The 16,241-nt window shown below is 43.9% G+C and overlaps 1 protein-coding gene across 5 annotated transcripts; it reads left to right on the top strand.

Moving 5' to 3' along the window:
• The first annotated feature begins 1,584 nt into the window (after window positions 1–1,584).
• Window positions 1,585–15,715, top strand: ncs1b (neuronal calcium sensor 1b). 5 transcript variants are annotated; one of them, XM_010736067.3, is made up of 10 exons: window positions 1,585–1,804; window positions 2,235–2,343; window positions 3,369–3,511; window positions 7,005–7,029; window positions 11,868–12,006; window positions 13,814–13,892; window positions 14,292–14,380; window positions 14,461–14,538; window positions 15,065–15,172; window positions 15,668–15,715. In XM_010736067.3, the coding sequence occupies exons 3-9, from the start codon at window positions 3,448–3,450 to the stop codon at window positions 15,161–15,163; spliced, it is 573 nt and encodes a 190-aa protein (XP_010734369.1). In that variant the 5' UTR covers window positions 1,585–1,804; window positions 2,235–2,343; window positions 3,369–3,447; the 3' UTR covers window positions 15,164–15,172; window positions 15,668–15,715. The 5 variants fall into 5 exon arrangements, with proteins under 5 accessions (XP_010734369.1, XP_010734366.1, XP_027133949.1 ...); XM_010736064.3 differs by having other exon boundaries at window positions 1,586–1,804; window positions 2,235–2,350; XM_027278148.1 differs by lacking the exon at window positions 1,585–1,804 and adding an exon at window positions 1,904–2,030.
• Window positions 15,716–16,241: the final 526 nt, after the last annotated feature.

Below are 16,241 nucleotides of genomic sequence, written 5' to 3'. Positions count from 1 at the left end.
GCGAAAACAGCTACATGATGAGGGAGGGAGCTTAAAAAGAAACTCTCAACTCGTAAGACTTCAAATTTTCAACAGAATGTGTATTAAAGGTGCAGTGTGTTAGTTTTATGGGTCTCTATTTACAGAATAATATGACATAAATTGAATATAATGTGCATATTTATTGGTGTTAAAAATAAGAACTGTTATGTTTTTGTTACCTTTAGCCGCTCGAGTTTCTGCTTCATGCTAGGAAGAAGGGGGTGAAGCAAGGGGGTTGCAATCAAGCGGCAACCTCAGGTGAGCCAATCTCCATAAGCGGTCGTATTAAAAATGGCTTTACAGCAGAAATAAACACGTTTACAGCCTGGTTTTGGTCTTTATAGCTAATTTCCCCGTTCATGACAACTGTGAGGGGGGTGAATTTGTATTTAACTCACCTGTTCAGATGATATTAAGGCCCAGAGTTGCATATAATTAACAGTGTCAACGCTTAATTGACAGGTATGTACCGTTACAGACGGCTTATTAGAGCACCCAGGCATCATTCGACCTGCCTCAAGTCCGGCGATGATGTACATAGGAGGAAGAAGCAGTACTTTTTTCTTTATACGGTCACTGGTTGCAATCTACACCGTGAGATAGCACTAAATCCTACATGATGGTCCTTTAAGACTTTGTGGGTGGAGTTTGAAAGACCTGGGTGTGAACCAGACAGATTTGTTGTTGTTTTTGGAGACTAAAAGTCAGAATATTTCAATATTTCTCTTTTGTCTCCCAGCTTAACAAAAGTGCAATGCTAAACAATAGTCCCTTTAATGGCTCTCACTTCTAGCCTAAATATTGCAGTCTGTCATGCGTCATTTGAAAGTAATATGTAAAGTCAATAAGCGGACAGACTGCCCTATTATAGCAATTAAATGTCAGAGTTTTGACATCAGGTCATTTCAGACCATGTCACTAATAATAATAATAATGATAATAATAATAATAATGATGATGATGATGATGATGATGATGATGATGATAATAATAACAATAATAATAATAATAATAATAATAATAATAATAATAACTAATCAATAATGCTCAAAGCTCAAAATCAATAAGAAGCAGTTTATTATAGCTTACTCACACTAGGCGTGCAAGCAACCTAAAAAGTCCCATATATATATGGCTATATATATATATATATGATTCTATATATGCATATATATCAGAATCAGAAATACTTTAATAATCCCAGAGGGGAAATTATTAATTGTTACAACTACTCCATTACAACAAAACAAAAACAATACTGTAAACAGTAACCATCTATTAAGAAAATAAAATTATATATATATATTAATTATTATATATATATATATAATATATATATATATATATATATAATATATCTACACATCTATATGTGTGTGTGTGTGTGTGTGTGTGTGTGTGTTTAAACTGTGAATGTGGGTCAAAAAGTGAGTTTGGGTTGGGTTCACTGTAACGAGACGACACGTGTATGGTGTGTTAGAGCATACAAAGAGAGCCACTGTGTGTGTGTGTGTGTGTGTGTGTGTGTGTGTATGTGTGTATAACGCGTCACGTCAGTGTGTGTGTGTGTGTGTGTGTGTGTGTGTCTCTGGCACCGGGGCCAGCGAGCAACGTCACTCCCTGACGGCGGCATCAGAGCAGCACACAGGCGGACAAACCATCCGCGCAGCAGCGAGACGCTCCGGAACTCGGCGGCGGGGCGGGCGGAGGAAGAAGAAGCAGACAACCAGCCAACGGCTCACTGTCGGACCGCCGACGACTACTACTACTTTCTGGAGCTCAGGTAAATAAATAAAAACAAACCGAACGGAAGTCAGTTTTTAAAATTAAATTTAAATGAAGTTTTTTATGTTTTATTTAAGTCAACTGGCGGCGCGAGCACAATGACTTAGCCAAGGCTCGCGCGTTAGCCGTTGCACTGTCGTTGCCATGGTTGCTGCCAGGCAACGTCCCACCTGCTGCTGCGGCTAACGCGTTTCTGCCTCACTCCTGTCAACCAAAACAAACATGTAAGCGGACACATGCGAACCCAGACGTTTTTATTTCGTTAGGAATTGAGCTTGTGTTGTTTTTCTCTCATTTGAATATGTCATTTCTTATCTGCACTTTTTATATTTGCTCCACATAGCAGATTTTAGTGTGTCTGTGTCTCCAGGTGACAACACACACCCCATTTAAAAGCAAATCATTAAAAATCTGTTTACTCCACACAGTAAGTAAAACCACGAGGAGGAACTGCAAGATGGTGATCACCAGCGTGGCATCCCTCAGAAGGACATCACTGACCATGGAGACGGTGAACAGATGTCTGCAGCAGTGAAGGTGCCCAGTGCGTACGGTACTTTTCTCTCTCTCTCTCTCACACACAGACAGTTGCTGTGGTTCGGCATCAGTGCATGCATGCCAGCGTGCCAGGCTCCCGTGATACAAAGAAATTCCATTATCCCCTCATCTCCTCCTGTCCGCTATGACAGAGAGGGAGGAAATCACCATACCGTGCTGTCGTGAGGCCAAGGAAGGAAGGAGGGAGGGAGAATTATGAGTCAGAACGGAGAAGAAAAGGAAAACTGTCACTCTTCAAATCCGCCTATAAGCTTTCAAGACAGCTCACACACTTATTTTAAGACCAGATCTCCTTTCAGCTGCCACCTAGAACTATGTGGAGCTCTTGTTTTTGCTTCTCGTAAATTATTACCGACTTTTTTTTTTTCTTAAACTGTTACGTCTGTGTAAATTCCAGGGATTTAGAGTCAAGACTTGAGTGAGTGCAAAGTGCAGCGGGGTGCATCCGACTAAGGCGAGCTCTTGTTCATTGTGTTTTAGCTTACACACCTCCTTATCTCGGCTGTCAAGAGGGAGGATTCTTCTCTACAGTAACTCACCCAGAGCAACAGAGATAGTGGTGGGAAAAAGGAGGGGTGGGAGGAGTGAGAAGAACAGAGGAATGACTGTGAGGGAGTGAGCGTGCTTAATACAGCCACTGAGTGACTCTTGTATCCAAGGACGAAGGTAGCAACGCATCTTTTGCCCACAGCGTGCTGTGTGAAGAAATGAGGCGCTCACATAGGGACTCAGCAGCAGCAGCAGAAACGCTCGTATAGACTCAACAACCTGCCGGCCCTTCTTCACAGAGGGCCCCTCGGGGGTTTTGACTGGCCTGTCTGGAGTGCCAGGGCTGATGACTGAGCAGATCATGACCGCAGGATAGAGTGAACTCCACAGAACGACAGGCTCAGTTTAGCTCGAATGGGATTCTCTCTCCAAAACAAAACAAAAAGTGTGTTATTTCACCGGTGTCACCTCACCTGAACTGGCCCCGGCGTTTTTTGTGTGTATGTTTTTGACAGAGGAGCAGACGGGAGACGAGGTAGTAACAGGTGCGGCGTGCCAAGGTGGATTCGGAGGTGTCGGTGAGAGCTGAAGATCATGGGTAAATCAAACAGCAAGCTCAAGCAAGAGGTGGTGGAGGACTTGACAAGGAAGACCTACTGTGAGTACCGTCAGGCCGCCTTCTTTTTCTGCTTGTCTTTGGACAGGAAAAAACACAGACTTGTGTGAGAATAAAGCAGCAATCTGGACAATACAGTGTGAAACTTTTAATTCTATCAACTCACATTTCGTGCTGTGCAGTGAGTATCCCTGACTGTTTGGGATATCTTGGGATTCTTCACCAGTTTTATCGACAGAGCAGAGCTACAGCTAAATGTCAGCTGGGACTAAGCTCTCCCCCCTGTTTGATTTAAATTTACATTTAAATGTCGCGTATGAAATCGTGATTGGTTGAGGTCTGAGCAAAAAAAAGTTCTAATCAGCATCTTTAAATCACGCTGAAGGGTTTTATGAATATGGAGATGCTGAGCCTGGTATCAGATATCGAGCTAAGGGGGGATTCAGAGAGGTGGAGGATGTGGTTTTATGTACAGATGGAGGACCTCCACCCCCTGTGTATTTTTTAGAGACAGAGATGGAGAATATAAATTAAATTAATTAGCCATTAGAGGCTGACAGCGATAGTTTGATTGGTGAGAATGAACCAAGTGAAACACCATGCACGTACATGGATTTATGTTGTTCCTGTCCTTAAAAATTTGACACTGTATTAATCATTTGTGTGTTATTTCTGAAGCCCAGCGTTATTATTATTAGTATTAGTATTGTTGTTGTTGTTTGAGCAGTGCTGTGCAGTAGCGTGCAGGTGTGGGTGGGAGTTGACAAGCATTGGCTGCTTAATGACAGTGTTATTTGTGTGGTGGGTCTCTCCGCAGCAGAACCACGGAAGGCTGTTGTGGCAGGAAATTGCTGTGGAGGGAGATTGGGCTTCGTGCTGGGCTGCTTACTGCTGCCCTGTTCTCTCTCTCTCTCTCTCTCTCTCTCTCTCTCTCCTCTGTCCTACCCTTTCGCCCTGTCTCTCTCGCTTTATCCCCTAATTGCCCTCTTTGAGCAGGGAATGGAATAGTGTAATTAGGATCTTATCTGGTTAGCATCGCTGAGAGAGGGGCACCAAGCTTTCTCTCCCAGCGCGATCATTCTCCCTCGTTCTGCCGTTGCCTTACTTGAGACTCTATCATTTCTGCTTTCCTTCATCCTGTTGTCTCTTTCTTTTCCCATGACAAGCTTTGTCTGCCATTTTAGCCAACGCTTTGGTTCTTGACAGATTTGGGACTTGGTACATTTTGTTTCAGAGTGTTTTCTTCCATCACATTATGCCCTCTGTGCTAACAGGCAACCGAGAAGGCCACAGCAGAAACACAGCCTGTTAAGTCCCAAATAATTGTCTGTCTTGTGCTTTGTTGTAGGTTTAAGAATGCAGACGTTCTCATGAGAAAATTATTACGACCTTAGATTTGAATAAAACCCTTTCTGGCCAGAGGCAACGTTAAGCTGCACAAAAAGGACTCGAGACGGCTAGACAGTGTTTTTCCTGTTCTCAGGGAAAGCTCTGGAAAATGGTTACAGCCTCACCTGTACTTTAAAGACCATTTCACACTCGGCAAAAAAACCACAAACATCTGGCTTTTGTCTTCAGTGGGAAAGGGTACAGTCAGGTCAAATGACTCTGCAGTAGTCACGAGGTAGTAGTAGTCGCCAGCTCCGATCAGCGGTGAAGGAAACATGACTACGGGGTATAGACGTGCTAATTTCTGCCCGTTTTTTTTCCAGCACAACGCTATGACGTGCGCTGAAGTTGTGGGCTTTGGCACGTAAGTAGCCAAGAACGTTATTTAGTGTTTGACTATTGGCAATCTCAGCCACGAATTGCATCCGTCTCCACTCGAGCAGAGCTCGAACATCGCTCCAGGTTAGTCTGCGATGAGTTTGAAAGAGAAACTACAGCATAAGAAATAAAGAAGTAACCACCGTAACGTTGTAACATTGGCTTATTGTTTACTAACACTGTTTTTTCCAGTTTGTGATGTCGTACAAAGACAAACTTGTCCACAGCCTATTTTTAGTGAGTTGAATATATATACGTGCTAGTATTGGTGTAAAAAAAAAAAGGTCACGAGAGCTTCGGTTAACCCAGAAGTGGCATCACATGAAAAGACCAACGGTCCTATTAAGATGTCCGCAGGATGTAGGCTAGGCTCGTGTAACAGCACGATGGTTTTGTAAGATGTCAAAGCCATGAAGAGGCTCACAGTGACAGAGTGCAAGCTGGATGTGTTCTAGCACACCCTGGAGGGCCTACCCCGGCTGAGCGGGCCCTGCACTCTTCTACACTGGGGCTGATTGCATTATTGCCCATTGCCTCTGACTCAGTTTCGTAATAATGTATACGGTATATATATATATATATATTTTGCTAGCCATGGTAAATTGCCTCAATTTTGGACTACATTGACTTTTGAGGCCAATTTAATGGTAGCTTGGCTCGGCTGACAGTCGTGAGATTGACCCTGACATTTATTTCCCGGGAAAAGGGGAGGGGGTCACATGACGGGGTTTCTCGATGAGCAACAAATTGGGGCCCGGGATGTGTGTGAAGACAAAGGCTACCTGACCTGGCCCTGTCATCGATAGCCTCCGTATGATTCTACTCCATCACTGCAGTAGTCACATTATGAAAACATGAGCACATCTCAAGTGTTTACACAAAATCCTTTTTTCCTTGAACTGAATATATATTTTTTATGACCTGCAACGTGAAGGTGTTGGATAATTTGCCCAGAAATGTCTTATTTGTGTCAAGTGGAGGTCTCGGCATGCTTCCCTGGTTGTATGCTTTTGCAGTCGCCGTGACTGAGCAGCTCAAGGTTAAACATTACAGTACAAGAAATTATTGATTAACTAACTAGCTGTTTGTTGTGTTTATAAGCCCCTTGCTCTGCCCAGGGCCCACACAGCAGTGACAGCATCTATCCTCAGACTTACAGCAGCACGAACTGAGGAAGTCTCTCTCGAAGGACCTCCTGGTTAAACTAATGCTATTGATTTGCAGCCCTTGTTTTCATTAGCAACCCCAGAGGCCAGAGAGGCTGAAAATTGCTTTGGTTACTTAAGAGAAAGTAAAGAGACATGGGAAAGCCATGAGGGATTGCTTGATTAGATACTGGCAGATAATGGTGTTTGTGTGGGCTTGATAACACATCCTGCCTCCTAAACTGTTCTCGATCTTAAATCTGCGGCTGACCTTCATTCCCTCGGCCTTGTTTGTCTTTTTTTGCGGCTCCCTGGGGTTTACTCCCACTTGTCCTCTACTATACTATGCCAGGAGAAATTCTTATTATTTTTCTTTTCCTCTGATAGTATGCTCCGATCAATGAACCACACTTACACTCAAATAAACATGTCTGTTTCCCAATAATCGCATGTTTCTTTTGGATTCTTGGTGAAGTCAGTTTAAAGATGTGTGTCTGAAAGGATTAGGCCAGGATGATTAACGGTTCCTGGCTCCTCCGTTGTAACCTAACAGCAAGCTACTTTTTTTCTAGGACAGCCAAAGTTTTCCTGAAAGCTAATGTCACTCTTTGTTTTCTTTTCAGTTACGGAGAAAGAGGTGCAGCAGTGGTAAGTGTATATATTCATTTATTAAAGAGAATGTTTCCATCCCTGTTAGGCTTTACTGGCAAAGCTCGCAGGAATCAGGGGGTCTCGTCTTGTCTTGTCTTGACCTGCTTGGCCTGCGTTCGGTTCCTTGAGTCCACAGATAGTGTTTTTACTATTTGTTTGATAGTCGATCCATCTGCCTCACTCCACCCTGAAGACAGATGACTTCCGAAAATAGAACGACTTTGAAGCCGTACTGAGACTGGATGACTTTGAAGGCTGATAACGGCAGATACAAACGTTTCCATGATGCATTCCTCAGCAACCTTTTTGGTCTATTCGCAAAAGGGATGCTAGATAACAGAAGAATGGCGTAAGGACACGGGGGTTGTTTCACTTTCAGGGCTCTTAATGACTACACAGAACCACAGAGCCTCTACAAGGTTGCCGATTAGTAATCCTTCCTGTCAGATTCTGTACCCATTAGTCAGCGTGACCTGCACCAGCCTCTGGTAATCTTACCGAGGCCTGATCCCAGCCTGTAGTCAGTGTTGTAACATGTACTTAGACATATCCAAATGAAACATATTCGTGAACCAGAGACACCTCAGGCCAGGATAAGTCACACAGCCATGGATAGAGTGATCATTACTGCTCAGGTGTGAATTTCTGAATGTTTTTCTGAAGCTACAATTGGACAGCTGCCGGCACACGGATACGAGACAATGCATCTTTATTTGCCCGGATGATTCGAGCACGAGCACAGTCATCGCTTTTGTTTGCTGCATTCTGCTTTTGAGCTATTGTTTTTCCTTTCGAAAACAAAGAATAGTGCATATTAGAAGAGGGGGGCGCTGTAATGAAGTGATCACTCTTCCATGCTCACACTTCAGTTCTCCTGCGCTGGTTTTGCATTTCACTACCTAATTTTGCATGCATGAAAAGAGCTCTGCCTCGAGAGCTAGTCACTGCTCATGTGCCCTGTTAGGAGGGGTTTATGGGGGGAAGGAGCCAAGGCACATTCACAGCCACGCAGCAGCAGCAGCATTAGATATCGCTGGGCATCGGCAGGTCCAGAGCCTCCGAGCAGGCCTGTCTCTGGCGCTGCCTGAGTGTGCGCTGGGGCGGAATACCCCCAACCCCTTAAACCTCCACTCCCCTCCTCCTCCTCCTCCTCGTCCTCCTCCTCCCCGGCTGTGCAGCCAGCTAACTCACCATCACCCTCGCCGTTGTTCACAGGAAAGTTTGCATGAGTCCTCACTTGAAGATCAACAGCAATCAACACGGCTGAGTGTGAGGGATGAGAGGGAATTTTACCAGGGGAAATGCCAGATGGCGTGTAATTAGAGCACAGGCACAGACACAGAAGAATTAGCAGGGTTAGATAAATGCCTGTGTTGTGCATTAAATTTGTTCCCTTTTCTAATTCTCCTCTAAGGGAACGTCATTAGTATGCTCGAGGCTCACCTGAAATCAATAGCAAAATGCCATAGCGCAGTGATGTTCCTGCCAGCAAGGCAGGAGCAAGAGAAACATACTGCACAGCTCTTCAGCAAACCACCATGCTAGATGCCAAGGAGTAGGAGCCAGTGCCAGTAATAAATACTTCATCTTCATGCTGGCTCTCCAGCATGGTCTGATGCACAATGTCACGTCTGCTATGTCCCCGCGAGTACAGTGCGTAGTTGAATTATTGCACTACTTCCAAGTACAGTCCCACTGTGTATGTGTCTTAGCACCAAGTTTCACCGTGTCAGATATCTCGAACATGATGTGTTCTTGGCAAACGAAGGTGATTCTGATTATGACTCCGATGACTCTGACACTAGGCAAACATGTTTACACTGCTGCAGTGTCTCAGTACTGTACCAATGTACTGTATGTGTCATCTGTTTGTGTAACTGTAATGGTAATATGTTAAACGGGGTAGTCAGCCTTATGAGGTCATTTCTTCACGACTGGATGAAGACGGAAAATAACATTTTGGTGTCTTTAAATCTTTGATAAATCAAAAAATCTAAGTGCATACCAATACTTAACTAATATATTGACTTATCTTATTATTATTTTATTAAAGAAATAACTTCCAAACAGTTTTCATAAGAGCTCCTCAAATGTGGTTATTGACTTGTGACCATTGGCTGTATATAAAGATGGGCGACCCGATAGCTCCACAAAAGTGAGACCAGAACATCTTTATCAGCCCCTGGTGGCTGGTTGCAGCATAAGTCATAAGCCCCACCCCCTTCCTTTTTAGTGGATGGGAGTATGCACAAAATCATTTTTTGGTTTCTGAGCTTTAAGAAGTTTTTATCACTCCAATGTTCCATTATTCAACCTTTCTGATAAGTGTGGTTTCAGTTAGTTATTTGATGCTAGGCAGCAGCTGTATCCAGGAGGAAGTGGAGATGCAGTGTCCATCTTTATGTACAGTCAGTGATACAGTACATAACTTTTATTTTATGGACATTTCTGTTACATAATATAAATTAATTTCCTTCAGTTTGACCTTTGCAGTGAGGTAATAAGGTGCTTATAAAAGGCATCTCAGGTAGATATCTAGACATCTTTTACTTCCTGATACAGATAACTTTGCATATTGGCTGATATGTAAAGAAACATATAAATAATATATTTTTTTCATTGTTTTATGGCCTGGCTAATCTCTTTGTAAAACATGAACAAATACATAAAGAGAATAAATGAACTTTTATTATCTAGTTTGACAGTCACTCAGATTGCTGACTAACGTTACACGTCACGTCAGAAATCATCTTTTCTTCGAAGTTCTAAAACACCAGTTAGGATAAGCCAATCAGAGTCAGGGTAGGTCAGGTCATGACTTTCCTGGGAAAACATGATGAGGTGCTGCTGGGAAGTGGACTAACAAATGACATGACATCATAGATATCGGACGGGAGGCATTTCCGATACTCGTATCGGTCTCGGAGGAACACTAATTCAGAATTGGGTTTTTATGAAGTTGAGCAACTCATAGGAGCAACGGGAGGCATGTTTTCACAGGTAGAAATACTCCTCATAATGATTTAAAATGCAGATATGTTTCCACCTCAAAGGGTCCTAATCAGGGCACCATGACCTCATTCTTCATGTGGTCAGTGTGAGGCAGGATACAGGAAAGCTTGTTGCAATATTTTGAATTAACTCGAATAAAAAAAAAAACACGTTTCTGCCCTGTTATTTCTTGTTAAGCTAAAATATTAGTATTGGAGCACAGATCGGTTTTATTTGTGGGTCATAAACTTTATCTGACCCACCTGAAAAGATAATAAGAGCAATAGAGCCTCTCCTGTACTGACTAGTACAGCAGCTATACCGTGTATAATAGTATCATTTAGTCTATGATATTCCACAGTCATCAAAAATGAATGAATTCAGGTGAAATGGGTCGTCTTTGGATTATGATATGCATTATGTGTTCTGCACTTTGAATACCAATTAGCCTGCATTCATTCATACATTCTGCATTATAGCGAGCGAGGCTTTCGTTTCCCCGCATATCTCCAGATAATTCACGATTCTTGCTTCTCTCCTTGCTGAACTTTTTCTTTTTCCCCAGCTGCTCCTCAAAGCGTCCCTCTGTCTCTCTCTCTCTCTCTTTCTCTGTTTGACTGTATGGAACCGCTTCATTATCTCCAAGGCAGATTAAAAGTAAAGAGTTTAAGAGGAGTGCGGAGCCAGAGTGCGAGTGGAAAAAAAAAGAAAAGATCTGCTCTGGCCTTCATTCTTCATCCGAACGCTCCCTCCCTTTCTCTCTCTCATTCTGGCCGTAATTACAGCCTTATTTTTGAAAGGCCCTAACTGAATCACAGACGAACACGCAGCGCTCCCTCGTGTGAACTTGCGTCATTTTTGCTGTTGATCAAGAGCAAAAGCTTTCTGCTGCTTTTTATAACTCAGAGTTATTATTTCCCTGCTATTTCCTTCCTGCTTTTGATCCAACATTTTCTAAAGGCTGTGACTCTCCTCCTTCCTCCCTGACCTGCTGCAGTCTACTTAGACTATGATGGTGTTCCTTTCACGGACACGTACGAGGAAACCGCCTACCTTTGAGTGACTGCGCTTGAAATTGCTTATGAGATGCGTCTATATTTAGGTTAATAGAGATATTAAGCCGCTCTCTAGATATGTCATTTCCAGGGGCGAGAGGAAGCTCTCAGACTTATCTATCAGCCACGCGTATTATCAAAAGAGAACTAGAGAGTAATTTGATTAGAGTTAACCACTATGGGCTTGATATTGGATTAAGGCGATCTTCTTATCCGTGAATGAGACAAATAGCTTTGCACTTTACCTTTTTTGATCTCGCACACGCTTTCAGACTGAATCAGTAACGCCTGCTTTAGACGTGAGGACGTGACTTCGGTCTGTCATCATCCCTGTCCGGCTTAGTCCCGATCATGTCTTTTCATTACACTGTAAACGATGTTTTAAAGGGATAGTTCGGCTAAGTGGGGTTGAATAAAGGTACGTATTGATACTCAGTGTGGTCATCATGCCTCCAGTTTTTGAGACGGGGATCCCGGCACAGAGGCAGAGCTTTGTGTCGATATCTGTGTGAGTGTACACTATACTTTACCTTACCGTCACACAGACCTTTTCTCTGCCACTGACTGTATTCCTGTCGAGCAGCAGCCTGCAGTGTGCGTAGGAATACGGAAGTTCTGCGGTTAGCTCCAAAGAAAACTTTCGGACAGTGAGGTGTAGCGCTCTGCTTGTGTGCCCTGGTGTTGTGTGCTGACCACCATCTTCTGTAGATAAAACACTGAGTATAGGATGGTTACCTCATATGACCCCACTTCCTTTTAAATAATCTCTGTCTGTACTTTATGTTCCAGGTACAAAGGCTTCATTAAAGACTGTCCGAGCGGGCAGCTGGACGCTGTGGGCTTCCAGAAGATTTATAAGCAGTTCTTTCCTTTCGGAGATCCCACAAAGTTCGCCTCCTTTGTCTTCAATGTGTTTGATGAAAACAAGGTTTGTAATCATGTCATACTTTTCTTTCTACATCACGAGGCAGAGAGAAAAACATTTGTACCTTTTTGTTACTTCGACATGAAAGAAATCGTTTGACATTGGCTGTGCGTCCGAGGTCGCTCCTAGATAAGGAAGGGGATGTTAAAGACGACTGAGGACAGAGTGAATCTGAAAGACCTTCTTCCAGACAGAGGATGAACTGAAGAAAAGAGAAATCCTCTTTTAGAACTGCAGGCTATCAGTTTTATATACAGAAAAAGGTTCAACCTCTTTGAACGAAAGCTGCTTTAGACTCTGAAATGTATTAAAACTCCAGGCGCGTGACTCATTGCTCAAATGACTTTGTATTCTTTGTTTGTCTTTGTTTTTTTACTGTGAGCACAAACAGAATTCTGAAACGCTTTCTAAAAGTCGTTCTCTGCCCGAAAATTGTCATTCAGTTTTTCAAACAGCAGAGCAGATGATTCTGCCCTCTAAAAGAAATAGATAAACAGTGAGCTGAAGATGAGTCACGGCATCAGTAGTAACACACAATCGTAACTCTCCAGAAATCAGTTTTCGGGAGTGGATGCCGATATCGTTTTCAAAAGATGTATTTATGTTTTTTTTTTAAATGAAACTCGCTCCTGTTACGTGGGCTCAGGACGTGGCTGAGTTTTCACAAGGCCAAGTTGTTACACGCTACATTTGTCTGAGGTAATCCAACCCTCAGCACAGCTGTACAAGATGGTTTGAGTGGCGTTTAGGAAGACGAACTGTAGATGAACAGCTCCTGGGATGTTGGCGAGCCCCCCCTGGAGGTTTATTGACTTCAGTTAAGAGGCTTTGTGTCACGAAGATCAGACAACCGCTCTGTCTGATGTTTTATCTCTGACCTTCATTAGCGTTAGGCACCCCATAGTTAGAGAATGCATTGATCTTAACAGTTTTTATGACTTATGCAATCAGCAATGCATGACTTCAGCATCGTCTGGCTGGTCAGATGTCTGGTGGAGATAAAGTCAGCCGACCCCGAGGCCACGACGAGCGCTCTGCTTTTCTACTTCAGCTGTGGCTGAACTCAGAGCGGTTACAGGTAGGCAGGATGTTGGAACAACTTTTAGGATTAAGTTAAGCAGTCCTCGTGGTATCTGGTGAGACTATGAAATGACCAAATCCACATTGTCCACATGGTGTTGAATTGAATTTTGATGTGAAGTCTCCCGCAGTCGCCTGAGGCTGGAGGTCGTAACGTGACGAGTTGGTCTAAATTTGCTCCATTCGAGCCACTCTGAGCCTTCGTTTTATTATCCACGGTTTCACAAAGCGTTGCCTCGTGGACGAACACTGAAGGCCACAATTTTTTTGGGAAGGTAATTGAAAAATGTTGAGCTTCTGTGGTGAGTTCCGCTGCGTGGGATTTTTAACAAAGCAGAGAGGAAATAAGTGTCATGGTGGGATCTTTCATACCTTGTCGGATAGAATTATCTGCCGTGATGTAGAATGACTGGAAAAAATGAAATGAAACGTCTCCGGCCCCAAATATACAACGGTTGTTGTGCTGTAACTTTTAGACCACGAGCCAGTAGCATCCATCTTACTAATGACCAGAAGTGACATGTCTCTGCCTCAGGAGAGAGCCAGGTGGAGGGCAAAAATAGCAGCTGACTTGGTGCAAACCGTCTGGCCCCGTTTTCAGCCGAATACAGCAAGGACATCATGAAAGAACAGCAAGGAGCTCATGAAAGTACAGCAAGTGTGGAGACTAAGATGCCATGTCCTGACTGCCTCTCTCTTTCTACCCCGTTTTTTGTTTGTCACTCCGCAGGACGGACGCATCGAGTTCTCCGAGTTCATCCAGGCCTTGTCTGTGACTTCTCGGGGGACTCTAGATGAGAAGTTGAGATGTAAGAAGACACAAAAAGCCCTCCCTCCTCTGTTTGTTTGACATTTAAATCACAGGATTTAGGACCGGCTGCCATGAATTACATATGAAAGAGGACCTGCGGGTTCCTAGAGAGCAGCAAACAGGAGATTATTAGCAAGATACAGCAACCTGGCGCTGTTTGGAGATGAAACGCCCCAGAAAAACTTGCTTTTGAAACACTTTTGAAATGGGACCCGGCCATGAAAGGCTGCTGCCTGCCTGTGCTCAGTTTTCACCACTTCTAAAGACATGAAACACCGCGTGCTATGTAATCCATGAAAATATAGTTTAATATAATCTTTTGAAGTCACGGTAGCTTTCTGAACTCGGCCCAGCTTCAGTAAAAACGCCACATGTTTAAACATCTTTCTCTCTGCAGGGGCTTTTAAACTATATGACCTTGATAACGACGGCTACATCACCCGAGACGAGATGCTGAACATCGTAGATGCCATATATCAGATGGTGGTGAGTTTTTACCAAACGTTAGGCATAAATATGAGTCTGAATTGTTTGAGTGGTCCACATGTCTTGACTTGATGTCTTAGGGGAACACGGTGGAGCTGCCAGAAGAAGAAAACACACCAGAGAAGCGAGTGGATCGTATTTTTGCAATGATGGACAAGGTCAGTATTCGAATATTGAAATTGTAGCGATAAATATAATAATAACGCAAGCGCAGTTAAAAACTGACTGTATCTGCCTGTTGCCACCCTCGAGGGCTTTGACATGGACACTGTTAAGTTTAGAGCTGTTAGCCGCAGCCATCACAGCGTCACTAACACCGCCTGCGGTCTATAAACATCATATATAGTCTCCTCCACCACTGGCCCTCGGCGTTAATTCCCACTCCCCTCTCAGCCCCAAGAATCCACTCAGCTTTAGTGAAAGATGAGACGCAGCCTGCACACGGAGGGGGTGTGTCCGCCGTCCCACTGCTGCCAAGATGAGCTCGTTGGACGAGCTGTGCAGCAGCAGCAGCAGCACTTACTGATTTGTATTGGCAGAGAGTGGCCACCATCCAAGTGCACTGAACCAAAGATCAGTCCACCAGCATAGAACAGGAGTTAACATGAAGAGGCTCTTTTGCCCCCTGCTGGACAGTGTGTGTTAGAGCATGGAAAGCTTCACTGTGTCGTGTTCTTCTTGCAGAACGCAGACGGGAAGCTGACTCTGCAGGAGTTTCAGGAGGGTTCAAAGGCAGACCCTTCTATTGTTCAAGCATTGTCACTCTATGATGGACTTGTGTAGGAACGTAAGGTGAGTGGGGGTATTAATGAGCTGGTACCTGCGTACCTCTCCGCTTGGATGACTCTGAATCCTCATGTCATGCTTCAGCTCCGAGATAATAAAGAGTAATTCTTATTTTCACCCGAGCAAAGAATAAAAGAAAAAATGGGAACTCGGTCCGTGGGCTGGAAACCAAAGTGAAGAAGCCACTTCTCAGTTTGTTCTCATGAATTATTCAGCATGGCCCACTTGTTTTCTGGCAATCAAATAGTCTTGCAGTGCTGAGTGAAGAGCGAAACAGCCCTCTCCTCTCACTGCCTGATGCAACGCAGCGACCGCTGCCAATTGTTGCTGACATCCTGCTCAGTGTTTTGTCAACTGTGAAGTGAGCTCGCGAAGACATATTTTAGTGATGCAGTAGCTCTGTTTAGTGATTATCTTGTGCATGCTCTTAACCACACACACACACCCAACACTTGACTGTCATCTTATTCACTGGTGCTCATTCTCACTCGACTCCTCCAGATGGATCCAACGTCAGCATCCGTTACACGCCAAAAAAAAATCCCCCCCCAAAAAACCCTCCAGCACCATCACACCTGTAACGGGGAGACGATCGCTCACCCAGAAGTGGACCGCAAAAACCTTTCGTCGCACGGCCCCGTACGGCATCTGTGTCAAGTAGCTGTAACGTCTACATTTCCAGTAAGGATCGTTTAAAAAAACCCAATAAATATAATCCTCTGATGTGACGGGAGATTTCAAACATGTCAGCAAAAACCTTCAGTCATTTTTGTCCATGCTTCTACAGCTATGTGGCACCACGTACGCACTTTTTGAGTGTTGTGGACTGTGTGCGAGCATTTCAGCAAAGCAGCAGTGTTGTGATCCCCCCCTCGTCCCGATGGACAGTCCAAAAGGAACTGAATCCCCTCTGAGATGTTAGTGTGCAGTCTGGTTCACTCACTGTAAAAGCAGGAAGATGCACGCTCAGAGGAACCGTGGACGGAGAGACTCTAAAGTGGTGAAAACGTGAACACTAACAAAGCAGTATAGTGTATATTGTATAATGTAAATATAATTTATTTTCTGCTTTGCT

The sequence above is a fragment of the Larimichthys crocea genome, chromosome III (assembly GCF_000972845.2).
Source record: "Larimichthys crocea isolate SSNF chromosome III, L_crocea_2.0, whole genome shotgun sequence".
NCBI classification, from domain to species: domain Eukaryota; kingdom Metazoa; phylum Chordata; class Actinopteri; family Sciaenidae; genus Larimichthys; species Larimichthys crocea.
The sequence above is the reverse complement of the archived record's forward strand: the minus strand, read 5'-3'. Positions and strand labels throughout refer to the sequence as shown.